Here is a 13,077-nt window from a genome sequence, read left to right on the forward strand (position 1 = left end):
AGGTCCTGTCAAAATTGCCCTTATGTATTTGGCTTAGTCCTAACATGCTTCACTTATTACTCAAACACCATTTTGCAGGTTCAGTATACCTCATTTATGAGGTATACTGAGCTCTAACTCTGTTGTAAGTAAATGAGTCCATGAGTCCTAAATGTTATTTACAGAGAAGCTCACCCTAAGTTCCTTCATAGAGTCATCTTGTGTTTCACTTAATCCCTTCAGAGTAATGTTTTAAATTAAAAAAACAAAAAAACCCAAAAAACAAAAAAACAAGACAAAACAAAACAAAGCAAAACAAAAAAAAAACCAGCACATTGCTTTCTTTATGTTTTCCCCTAGTGATGGAGAACTCCACTTCAGTGGATGAGTTTCTCTTGCTTGGCCTGACCAGTGATCAAAAACTGCAGCCCATAATTTTTGTGATGTTTTTAACCATTTACTTGCTGAATTTGGTTGGAAATGGAGTTATATTAATGATCGTCACTCTGGAAAGAAGACTCCACTCTCCTATGTACTTCTTCCTTGGAAACCTTTCTTGCCTGGATATTTGTTACTCATCAGTGACTCTTCCCAAGGTTCTCATCAACCTTCTCTCAAGGCATAGGGCTATATCTTTCCTAGGTTGCATCACTCAGCTCTACTTCTTCCACTTTCTGGGAAGTACGGAGGCCATCTTGCTGGCTGTGATGGCCTTTGACCGCTTTGTAGCCATCTGCAGCCCACTTCGCTACACTGCTATCATGAATCCTCAGTTGTGCATCCTGTTGGCTGCTACAGCCTGGTTCACAAGCTTCCTCTATGCTCTGCTGCATTTTGTCATGACGGCTCACTTGAACTTTTGCCACTCTCACAAACTCAGTCACTTCTTCTGTGATGTCAAGCCCCTCTTAGAAGTGGCCTGTGGCAATACAGTGCTCAACCAATGGCTTCTTTCTGTTGTCACAGGCAGTATATCCATGGGGGCCTTCCTCCTCATACTCCTCTCCTATTTCTACATCATTGCCTTTCTTCTGTTCAAGAACCGGTCCTGCAGAATGCTTAAGAAGGCTCTGTCTACGTGTACCTCTCACTTTATGGTGGTTTGTCTTTTCTATGGTCCTGTTGGTTTCACATACATCCGCCCTGCCACAGCATCAGCCTCCTCCATGAGTGAGGATCGGATGGTGGCCATCATCTACAGCGCAGTCACCCCAGTGCTGAACCCACTGATATATACTCTAAGGAACAAAGAGGTAATGTTGGCTCTGAAAAAGAACTTTGGGAAGAAGCTGTTTAAAGACAACCAGCTACATGGAAGAGACCAATGACATGTATGTCTTAAGTACATGAAGGTACTTCATTCTAATAAATGACTAGTTAACTTGATTTTCCCCTCTTTCAGGATTTATGAACATTTCAGGCAAGAGAGAAAGTTCAAGTTTCATAGGAGTAAACAAACCAATTCTATAATAATATAATTTTTAATGTGTCAAGGGTTCTCAAAATATTCACAGTACATATAACAAGGTAATTAAATGCTATACAAATTTAAAAGAAGACAGGAGGGACAGAGAAATGGGGCCAAGTTTTTGATATATATTTGGCAACCTGTTTGGCCTTTGCCCTTGATTCCTGTAATAGACCTTTGAAAATGTTAGGTAGCCTTAGTAACTCATGGGCCATTTGATTCACATCTGAGTGTATATTAACAAGTTTTATGGTAGGCTCCAAGCAAATCTCAGATGGGACGTTGGTTATGACAGAAAACATTTATGATTAGATATTGAGACTTGGGACTTGTTGACAGTAGCTTGATTCTTTAGTGAGGGAGAATAGAGATTAAGTTCAGCTATAAGACCAAAAACCTAAAGTATTGAAATTATATAAGGAAGTCTCAGTAGAAACTCAGCACTCAATATGAGGTTCACATATTTGAACATCTGTGTTTGGAAAGGTTGCACACTTTAAAGACCTCACAGAATTTTCTCTGTGTTTTTTTTCCACCACCAGCTCTAATGTGTATCCTTGTCTATGATAAACCAAAATCATGAGTGCAGCATTTTTCTGAGTTCTGTGAGGCTTTCCTGAAAAAAGGAAAACTATTCCATTGCAAGAATGAATCTATAATTATATATGAATCTATAATCTATCATTATAACAACACAGAGCTGGATATTAATGTTAAATAACATATGGCAGGCATACAAAGACAGCAGGGTGGTATTGTAAGATTGTAATCTACTTGTGGGTAAAGACATGCCCTACTTTCCTCCCTTAAGGGTTAGTCTAGTAGGCCTGGTTAAGAACCTAGCTAGGGACTAACCCCAAAAAGGTGTTTTTTTTCTTAAGATAATGTGCGTTTTCTCCCCAGAATTCTTGCTTATTAGTGTAGTTCCTGGAGCCAAGCCTTGCCCTCCATGATACTGGGTTGGGTTGGCCACCTTTGTGACTCCCGATTCAGAAAGGTGTAACTGTTAACTTTTCTTCTCCTTAGTCTTTTTCTTTTGGATGCTGGCCAGAGCCTAACTATACTTTTAAACTCAGTAAGAAATTATGACATTTGAATTGCTTATCCCAAGCAGCATGGCTTTTGTTTCTTCTCCATTTTCTTCCTTCCTTCCTTCCTTCCTTCCTTCCTTCCTTCCTTCCTTCCTTCCTTCCTTCCTTCTTTCCTTCCTTTCTTCCTTTCTTGCTTCTTTCCTTCTTTCCTTCTTTCCTTTGTTCATTCCTTCTTGGCAGCTGTGAGATTTGCAACTTGCTTGCCTTGGGATTTCCTTTTAAGCACTAATAAACTTTCCTCTAGCTTCCATTTGAGTTGTTCTTGCCCTTCCAGCTTCAGTTTGTAACTGTTTCTAAATTTGCTTAGTAATAGGACTGAAAACCCCAAAGAGGGAACTCTGGCTTTCCAGAATTTACATGATGGTTCTGCTGGGACTCCCAAAGATTTATGGTAACACTTTTGCCATGCCTTTTACTTCTTTAATTGGAAGAGAAAATGAAGTCATTCCTGTTCTTCTAGATAGCAATAATACTTGGATATGGAACCTAAAAGTTGAGCTATTAGAAGTGATGACTAGAATAGTGAACATCAAAGGCTTGAGGAGGAAAGAACTGGTCAAAGTGGGGTGGACCAGTAGGCACTAAATAATCAGGAAGTTTTGGTGTGCTTTGTCTAGTTGGGTAATTGTATACAACAACTGTGTGCTGTAAATTTCATAAAACTAAGATGAAGGAATTCATGGGATTGGAAAGAGCAAAAAGAGGGTCAAACATTGAAGATAGACACAAGAGCTCTTGAATATCAGACTCTTCTTGGGACCACCCTTCTATACTCAGAAGAGGTAGGCAGAGAGCCATTAATGCAGGAGGTAGAGCATGAAGGAATATCCAAGCCTGGTGAAAAGCAGTTCCTAAGCACTTGAGTATCCAAAGGCCCTCTCCCGACATGTTTTACCTACAGATAAAACTAACATCAGCTACCCAATGTATACCTAATCTCACAGACACCCTCTGTACTTAAGAATTGAGGCAAAGAGAAGGCAAACACCTTTAGGCATCCACCTCCAGATGTTTTTTGTTATTAGTGTTATTATTTGTTTTGTTGTTTGAGGTGTTAAAGATGGGACACAGGGTCATGCAAAACAAACACCATCAAGTCACAAGTCACAAGGGATACAAGAGGTGTCTCTCAAGGAAGCATGTGAGTCTGTGTACTAATCAAGAGGACTCGTCCTTCCCCAAGGATACATAAACTGGTACTGGTTGTTCAGGTAGAAGGAAATGCTTCAGTGATATAGCCACCCACACATTATTCACACTCTTGTAGGCAGGCTTCACACATGATCCTAAAAGCAACACTAAGTTTCTGGACTTACCTAGTTAGATTTTGGGGTAACAATTTTTTGGCCTGTTATTAGTATCCTATGTAAAGGGAACTGTAGGAGACCACGGCCCCTCCCCTGGGCTACCATTTGTTGCGTCCCCATACAGGCCACCATTTGTTGAGTATTCTCTTGACCACATCAAGTAAGACACAACCACCAGTTCTTCTAACAGCCGTTTATTCAGGAACCTTGAAAAATCTTCATCATCTCCCTCTTCATCTCCCTCTTCATCTCCACTGTCACATGATTCATCCGAACTTCCCTCCTCACTCTCTTGTTCTTTAACCTTTTCTCTTTTTTGCTGGCTACTCGTTTGCCTTTTTCTGTTCCTGCTGCATGAGCCTTTACTACCGTGGACATAATTTTGGACATCTCATGGGAGCTGCAGTAGTTGGCCTTGGGCGATTGGGAAAGCAATCTCTTTTAAAATACCATCCTGGCCACAGGAAAACTTTTCTAACTCAGCAGCAGACCCTCCACTCCTGCCTGCCAGGCAAGATTTAATTAAATTCAAAATTACTAACAGCTGCACCAATGTTCTTACTTTCATTTTTAAAGCAATCTCCTGCTCTCTTCACTTTTAGCTTTGTCCCTGTGCCTGGAACTTAACTTTGAACCTTACCAAGAACCTTCTTTGTCCCTCTACCGGGCACAATACGTCTCCTTACCGAGAACCTTTTAAGGTTCTGCTCCAGGATCCTTCAAAATTCATCCCTGGTCCGGGATCTTTCCCCAAACTCGGTTGTAAGTCTCACTTACCCTGGACTTACCCTGCTGGCAAACCCTGACTGCTGAAAGTTCTGAACTCTTCCATGGGGGAGTCGGTTCCCCATACGGGCCACCATTTGTTGCATCCTCTCTCGACCAGCAAGGAAGACCCAACAGGGAACAAATGTTTGTTTTTCCTCCTCTTCCCAGAAAGTTCATGCAGCATTCAAAGATGAGTTTAGAAGAACTTCTGTATTAGGATAGATTAGTTTAAAGTATCTTACTATAATTTAATTAACATAAAGTTTATATATGTTTATTATGTATAGCATGGTGTTTTGTGTAAATGCACAATAGTATGACTGAATAAAGCTAACTAATATGTACATGACTTTATGCATTAGCCATACCACCAAGTTACAAATAATGTTTGAGGAGTACATTTAATATCTATTCTTTTAGCAACTTTCAAGTATATAATTAATTGTTGTAAAATTAGAGTTACTCTGTTGTACAAAATATCTCCAAGTCTCTCACCTAATAAAAACTCTTCTTACCAACATCTCTTCAATGTATTCCCTTCCCTGCCTAGGCCTCTGCCCATGTGAAGGTAACTCCTTTTGTAATCATATTGTTATAATTTCAGTGACTTAAAAAAAAAAAAAAAACCAAAGGCGCAGGCCTTTAATCCCAGCACTCAGGAGGCAGAGGCAGGCGGATTTCTGAGTTCGAGGCCAGCCTGGTCTACCAAGTGAGTTCCAGGACAGCCAGGGCTATACAGAGAAACCCTGTCTCGAAAAAACCAAAAAAAAAAAAAAAAACCTCTTCTTTTCTACCTTCTGGATTTGGCCTATGTCTTAGTCAGGGTTTCTATTCCTGTACAAACATCATGACCAAGAAGCAAGTTGGGGAGGAAAGGGTTTATTTGGCTTACATTCCATACTGCTGTTTATCACCAAAGGATATAGGACTGGAACTCAAGCAGGTCAGAAAGCAGGAGCTGATGCAGAAGCCATTGGAGGGATGTTCTTTACTGGCTTGCTTCGCTTGCTCTCTTATAGAACCCAAGACTACCAGCCCAGGGATGGTCCCACCCACAAGGGCCCTTTCCCCCTTGATCACTAATTGAGAAAATACCTTACAGCTGGATCGAATGTAGGCATTTCCTCAACTAAAGCTCCTTTCTCTGTGAGAACTCCAGCTATGTCAAGTTGACACAAAACTAGCCAGTACAGCCTAATAATAGGTGGTATAAAATTCGTCTTCAAAATGTATAGAGCATGCATACAATCATTTTCTTTATCTCCTGATATCAACTTTTCATATATAGCTCCAGGAATCAACATCACCAATTGTTATCTGTAAGACTGAGTAATATCCTATGCTGTTCCCAACATCTCTCCAGTCTTTCTGGTTTTTGTTTGTTTATTTGTTTTGGTTTTAATGATTTATTTATTTTTACTTACGTGCATTGGTGTTTTGCTAGCATGCATGTCTGTGTGAAGGTGTTAGGTCCCCTGGAACTGGAGTTATTATAGACAATTGTGAGCTGTCATGTAGGTGCTAAGAACTAAACCCGGGTATTTTGGAAGAGCAACCAGTGCTCTTTTTTTTTTTTTTTTTTATTATTTTCTTTATTTACATTTCAAATGCTATCCCGAAAGACCGATTCCTTCATTTTCTTTATATCTGTGGTTACAGCTGACCTTCCCAAGAAGTCACTGAAGTGTACACTGAGCACCCTAGTATTAACCTGTTGTGGTAATTTTCCAACCCAAATATGCCCCGGCAATGAAAATACAACTCAATTAATATGAATACAAGCCGTGTGCCTAGATAGGGCAGATCTATTACTACACTACCAACTTCCCCATATAAGAGACCCCTTATAACTTGCTGTTTCTCCAGGCCAGGTGCTTCTGCTCTACTTTCCTTTTTCCTCCTCCTCCATCATCCTCTCTCTCTCTCTCTCTCTCTCTCTCTCTCTCTCTCTCTCTCTCTCTCTCAAAACCTTCAGCTCTACCTTCCCCTTTTTTCCCTGCCCAATCACTGGTCCTAGTCTTTATTTATAAATTAAAGTGGGAAGAAGGTTTACAGGAAATCACCTGAGTGCTTACTCGATCCTTGTTCCAAACCTCTCATAGGAGAACAGAATTAACATCAAATACAATTAGCCCCAGGGCTATCCACAACAACAGCCATCTTACCTGAACCCTGGATATCTTTCCCTGTAACATTTACCTACTCATAATGGATCAACAGCCTTATTTATTACTCTGTAGTGTGTACCATATGCCACTTCCCACTAGAATACATACCCCACATGACTAGTACACAGACCTGCTTTCAATTCTTTTTTATTTTTAAATCCTATATGCCAAAATTTTGTGTTCTGCAGACAATGTTCAATAAATGCCATCTGGATCAGTATAGATATTTTTCCACTCCTGAATACAGGATCTTTATTGACTGGGACTCAGACCAGTGCTACTCTGTGGCCCCTGAACCATAAGATCCTCACCCTGAGCTCAGAGACACATATTGCCTCTTTCTTTCTCTTCTTCTCTCTGTTCTTTATCAGGTAGTCTTCACATTCTCCAGCTCATTGAACACAAATATATAACTTAGGAGTTTGAGTTCAAGTACTTAGGAGATTGAGTTCAACGCCAGTCCAAGGCATATTGTAAGAATCTGTCTCAAACTAAATTCATACCATGAGTGGTGGTAAAAATAAAAGAGAATACTTGACTTATAGGGCTGGCTTCCCATCCACATAAAAAGTTTAAAATGCACATACACACACACACACACACACACACACACACACACACGCATTGGAATTAAGCAGGGCTGAGATCCTTTCTTTCTCACATGGTACTGAAAATAGACAGACACTTGGACACAGTCAAATTCCACTTACAGAAAGAGAACTCAGGAGTTCTTGAGATCAGTATATGGAGGATAAGAGATCCCAACAATTCCTGTGTGGATATGTATAGATATGGCATGGTCTTATACTGTGGAAAAAAATGATCAGAAAGGAATTCAAATTAGTTGCTGTGATTGGTGGTACTTTGAATAGTCTATTACATACTTGCAGTGACACTTGAGTCCTTATCCTATAAATCAGGAGTCTGTTCTCCCCTCCACTCTCTTCTCATTTCATATCCTCTGGTGTCAACTTTTTACCACATGAAAATTGTATCAGAACCTTGGGAAGTACCTTGCCTGAGGCAGAACAAAACAAGACTGGATCCACAGGACATGGGACTAAAGGAGACAATTACAGCTAGCTGAGTTCCTCCATACACTTCACCCCTCCTACACACACACCATACTTACTGACATCCTAAGCCTATCTGTGGCTTCTTCCACCTGTGGGAAGGACACAAACTATGAGAGGGTGGTAAAGCATCAGGGCCTTTAGGATTTAGAAAAAAAAAATCTTAGTCCTGACAGCAGGGAATTTCAGAATTCTGTCTGCAGATGCAAAGAATAGAGAAGCAAGAGAGATGTGCAACTGCCCTCCCAGAGTCTTCCCTCAGAAAGACCTTCTCCTCTGAACTCTGGCTGCTGGGAATCAGGCTCGGATATATATATATGGCAATAAATCTTTCCTCTATTTTTCTGTTGTGCATCCTCTCTCACTGGGACCAGACAAGGCAGTCCTCTAGTATTTATGTTCTGTGGTCCATGAATCAGCCCATGTATACATTTTGGTTGGGGGTTTAATCTCTGGGAGCTTCCAAGGGTCTGGATTAGTTGATAGTGTTTTTCATATGGGGCTGCAATCAATCCCCTTCAGAGCCTATAAGCCTTCCCCTAACGCTTCTAGAGGGGTCCCTGACCTCAGTACAATGATTGGCTGTGAGTATCTGCATCTGTCTCAGTCAGCTGCTGGTAGTGCCTCTCAGATAACAGCCATGCTAAGCTCCTGATTGAAAGCAAAACATGGCATCAGTAATAGTGTTAGGGTTTGGTGCCTGCCCATGGGATGGACCCTATGTTGAGCTGGTCACTGGATGTCCTTTCCTTTGGTCTGTGCTCCATTTTTGTCTCTGAATTTCTTTTAGATGGGAACAATTCTGGGTCAAAACTTTTGAAGGCTGGTGGGTGGCCCCATCCATCCTCTGGGGTCCCTGTCTATCTATTGAAGGTGATCTCTTAAGGTTCTGTCTCCTCACTGTTGGGCATTTCAGTTAGGCTCATCCCCTTTGTTGTTTTTATTTTTAAAGCAAGCACATGATGTGGTATTTACCATTAGCTTAAGCAAAAACAATGAGGGAGTACACCTACTGTTATGTTGTATCATCTTTGACCATGTGAAAAGAGCCAAGAATATTCCTCCTAGGCCTTTGCCTTTCCCACAAAGATAATGCATACATTCCAGGGCATATTCTCCATACCCTTGCTTTGAAGTATATTCATTAATTATAGTTTGTGCAATTCTTTTTATAAGGCCACTTTGTGGCAAGAATATTCTGTAGTCTGTCTGCCCCATCCATACTTCACAGCCTTTTTACATGGACTCCCACCAATCATAATGTAATCCTTCAAAGTATAACAGACAGTCACTAAATCCCACTAGCTCTATGGACTGAATTTATATCCCTGATCTAGCCCTGCAATATTCCTCTCCCACATAAAGTTTAGTTGTTTTAGTTTTAACTGTCTCTTACTCTGTTGCCTGCCATGGTTCCCCTTCCTCTAACTGGACTGTTTGGTTGGGCCTAATGAGAGAGGATGCATTTAGTCCTACTGTGACTGGATGTCTCAGGGTGGGGTTCCCAAAGAGAGTTTCCCCTTCTCTGAGGAGAAGGAGAGGGAGTTATGGGGGAGAAATTTGCAAGGGTTGGACTGGGAGGAGAAGAGGAATTTGGGGTGTTGGATTGGCATGTAAAGTGAATAAATAAATTAGTAAAAAGAAAGCAAGGATAAACAAAAAATCTTCAGCATTATATAAAAAGTATGGTTTATTTCATTCTTACATCATTTCTAACAATGGAGGCTCGAATTGTTTAAAAATTATTCCCAGGGTTCTAACTCAGTTTACATATTTGGCAAAATTGAGTCCGTGAAGATGTGTTACAGAGTGGACTTTGTGAGCATGGCACAGTATGAAAGACTGAAATGTTCTTAATAACTGGAGATATCCTTTTGATGTATTTCCATGCGTGTAAATAAAGTTTATCAAGATCTTGGGTCTTTTGATGACTGGATATTGGTGGAATCCACTATGGACTTTTATTAATATTCCCAGAAGACTTATATTGTCTGTCCCAGTATTTCAGACAACTGCAGGTATGATACTCTCTACACATAACTGACAACCATAGGGATATACATTTACACATTTTTGTTTCCCCACCTAGGCCTTTGTGGATATTGTTTACTCCTTACAATGCTATATCAGTGTCTTTTGTTAGTGTATCTGAGTTCATACAGAGACCCCTGTTCTACCATTATTTCCCTTCCTTCCTTCCTTCCTTCCTTCCTTCCTTCCTTCCTTCCTTCCTTCCTTCCTTCCTCCCTCCCTCCCTTTCTTCCTTCCTCCCTCCCTCCCTCCCTCCCTCCCTCCCTTCCTTCCTTTCTTTTCTTCTTTTTCTTTTTCTTTTTCCTTTTCGTGTGTGTGAGTGTGTGTGTGTGTGTGTGTGTGTGTGTGTGTGTGTGTGTGTGTGTGTATAAATATCCCTTTAAATCTATCTTATGGTTTTGGATACTTGTTTTTCTTTTTTTTTATTTCTTTTTTAAATGTATTTTGGGGATTTTGATCTTTTGAGATTAAAATATTTTTAGTTATGACATTCAGAATTGTGTCTTTGGGAATAATGGGCCACACTCCTTCCCAACAAGGAGGCAGAGAAAACTTATCTGGGGCTTAGAGTCTCTCAGTTGGAAAAAAACTCAGACTGCCTCTTTCCCCACTTGAGCTCTTCTTCCACATGACAAGAGTAGCCACCAAAGCTCCCAGGAGAACCAGGCCAACAGCAACTACTATGATGAAAATGAAAGACTGAGGAGGTCTATCTGGAAAGAAATGTAAAATTGAAAGATCCTGACGCCAGATCTCAACCTTGACCCTGCTCAGGGTCTCCAGAATGGCTTTTGCCTTCTCTAATCACAGGCTATGTGCCTACATCCAACTTACTCCATCTCAGGGTGAGGGGTTCAGGCAGTCCCTCTTGAACCACATGGCATGTGTAATTCTGCTCCTTCCCAGAAGGCACCACCACAGCTACCCACTTCTGAAAGGTTCCATCCCCTGCAAGTCTGGTCTTAATAACATCCATATCCTGGGTCTGGTCCTCCCCATCTCTTTGCCAGGTCATGATAATGTCATAAGGGTAGAAGCCCAGGGCCCAGCACCTCAGGGTGACATCACCTTCAGGTCTGGGGTGATGGGTCACATATAATTTAGGGGGATCTGAGGAGGAAGAGTTGTAAAAATTTTACATTTACATTTTTTCTTGGGACTTGGATGTATTGTGATCATTTTGGAAATAGACAGGGGAGTAGGGTGGGGATGTGTGCATACCTACACAGAAACTGTACTCAGGCATCTGGGATAATAAACTGCTTGAAAAGTTCTAGAATCAAGGTGAACTAGCCTAGGGTAGGAGACTCTGGGTTACCAGGAAAAGAGCAAATTTTGTCCTGACTGAGTGAAGCCAAGAAACTCTACATCGCTGCAGCCATATCATACCATTGAGTGTGGCCAGAGAATCTAACCTCAGAGAGCCTATAGACTGCAGATTGAAGGGAAGAGCAAGTTTAGGGATTCTTTTCTCCTATTCTGAGATAGATTCTGAAGTGAGACTTTGAGAGAAGAGTGACCAGAAAACTCAGATCATTCTTCCCTCTCCTGGTGTGTGTGTGTGTGTGTGTGTGTGTGTGTGTGTGTGTGTGTGTGTGTGTGTATGTATAAATATGTGTGTGATTTGGGTGTGTGTGTGTGTGTGTGTGAGAGAGAGAGAGAGAGAGAGAGAGAGAGAGAGAGAGAGAGAGAGAGAGGAGGGCAGAGAGAGGTGAGACAGAGACAGACAGCAACACAGAGAGAGACAGAGATAGGGAGACAGAAACAAAGAGACACATAGAGACAGAGTCAGAGAGACAGATACACAGAGAATTCTAGCTGATCCCATTTTTCTCCCTTCTCAGGAGACATGAGCTCCAATTCATTAGGAGGAGTTACTTCTTTGCCCCTCGTACATGTGCACAGTAGAGTCTCATTTCCCATTGTCAGGTATTCAAAGAGCCACACCATGCAAGGACCCTCCAAGTAGACCCTCCAGAACTCAGCCGCATTAGTTGCCTGTCACTCTCTACGGGTGATCTCAGCTGCTGCATCTGCTGCAGTCCAGGTGCTCAGATCTTCATTCTGAGTGAGGTAACCTTGTCCATCATAGCCAAACTGACAGTATGTGTGAAGTAGGTGCCCATCTGGTCCAGTGTAGCAGCCAGTCATCTTTTGAATGGTGTGAGGGTCCCATCCCACAAGTTAGTCCCACCCACTTGACCCTTTCATCCTCCCTACCCACCCAACCAGATTTGTACCTAAACTGAGAACCATAAAACAACTCATAGACACCTCAACCCTTCTGGATCAATACTCTCTGTGGTCTCATAGCCTTAGGCTGAACTTCGTGATGTGGGAATATGGAAGAGGTTTGGCAACCACTCGGACTCAGGGTCACTCACTATTCTGGCTCTGTTTGTAGTAGCCTCGCAGTTTCTGAATGTACACTCCAATCTGCTATTCTGCGACTTTGTCAGTGCGTGTCTGGTCATCACAGTACTTCTGTCCCATCTGTTCCATCCAAGGCACAGGGCTCAAACCTCGGATTCTCCGTCTCATTGTCGAAATGCACCAACTCTGTGTTGTCCACATAACCAACAGTCATGTAGTGGGTCTCCTCTAGGCCAGGCCTGACACTGTGATGTCAAAATACTGCAAGGAATGTAATCCTGGAGGAAGAAAAGGTTGATGTTTGGATTGAACCTTCCCTCACAGTATCCAGGGCATGTGGCAGAAGGGAAGCAGGAGGTGCAGGGTTTAAGGGAGTGGGGGATTTGGGTAGCCCTGCTGGAAAGGTCTGGTGCTCTTCTTGTAAACAAACCTGTTTTTCAAGACCTGAACTCACCATTTAAGGTCTGTGCCAGGGCAAGGGAAGCCCTAAGTAGCAGGTGGAAAGTGAAGAATGCTGAAGTTTCCATTCTCTGGATTTGGAGAGAGTCAGTCTCTGTGGGTTCTTGGTGACTATATAATGAGGAACCTCAACAGCAGTTCTCTAGGAAACCCATAGCCAGTAGGAGGAATGAAGTATCCAAACGTTGGTCTTCCTTCTTGGTTTTCTTGTGTTTTGCAAATTGTATCTTGGGTATTCTAAGTTTCTGGATTAATATTCACTTATCAGTGAGTGCATATCTAGTGACTTCTTTTGTGATTGGATTACCTCACTAAGGATGATATCCTCCAGATACATCCATTTGCCCAAGAATTTCACAA

The 13,077-nt window shown here is 41.7% G+C and overlaps 1 protein-coding gene and 1 pseudogene across 1 annotated transcript; one reads left to right on the forward strand and one right to left on the reverse strand.

The window, feature by feature from the left end:
• The first annotated feature begins 341 nt into the window (after positions 1–341).
• Positions 342–1,307, forward strand: LOC110335927 (olfactory receptor 12D3). Its single transcript, XM_021218371.1, has one exon. It carries the CDS (start codon positions 342–344, stop codon positions 1,305–1,307), a length of 966 nt encoding a protein of 321 aa, XP_021074030.1.
• A 9,258-nt stretch (positions 1,308–10,565) lies between these two features.
• LOC110335422 lies at positions 10,566–12,785 on the reverse strand (annotated as a pseudogene).
• Between the last annotated feature and the right edge of the window lie 292 nt (positions 12,786–13,077).

Source organism: Mus pahari, chromosome 18 (assembly GCF_900095145.1).
Source record: "Mus pahari chromosome 18, PAHARI_EIJ_v1.1, whole genome shotgun sequence".
In the NCBI taxonomy this organism is placed as follows: Eukaryota; Metazoa; Chordata; class Mammalia; order Rodentia; family Muridae; genus Mus; species Mus pahari.

Coding starts and splice junctions, on each gene's coding strand:
- LOC110335927 (XM_021218371.1), top strand. CDS start 342: ATGGAGAACTCCACTTCAGTGGATGAGTTTCTCTTGCTTGGCCTGACC.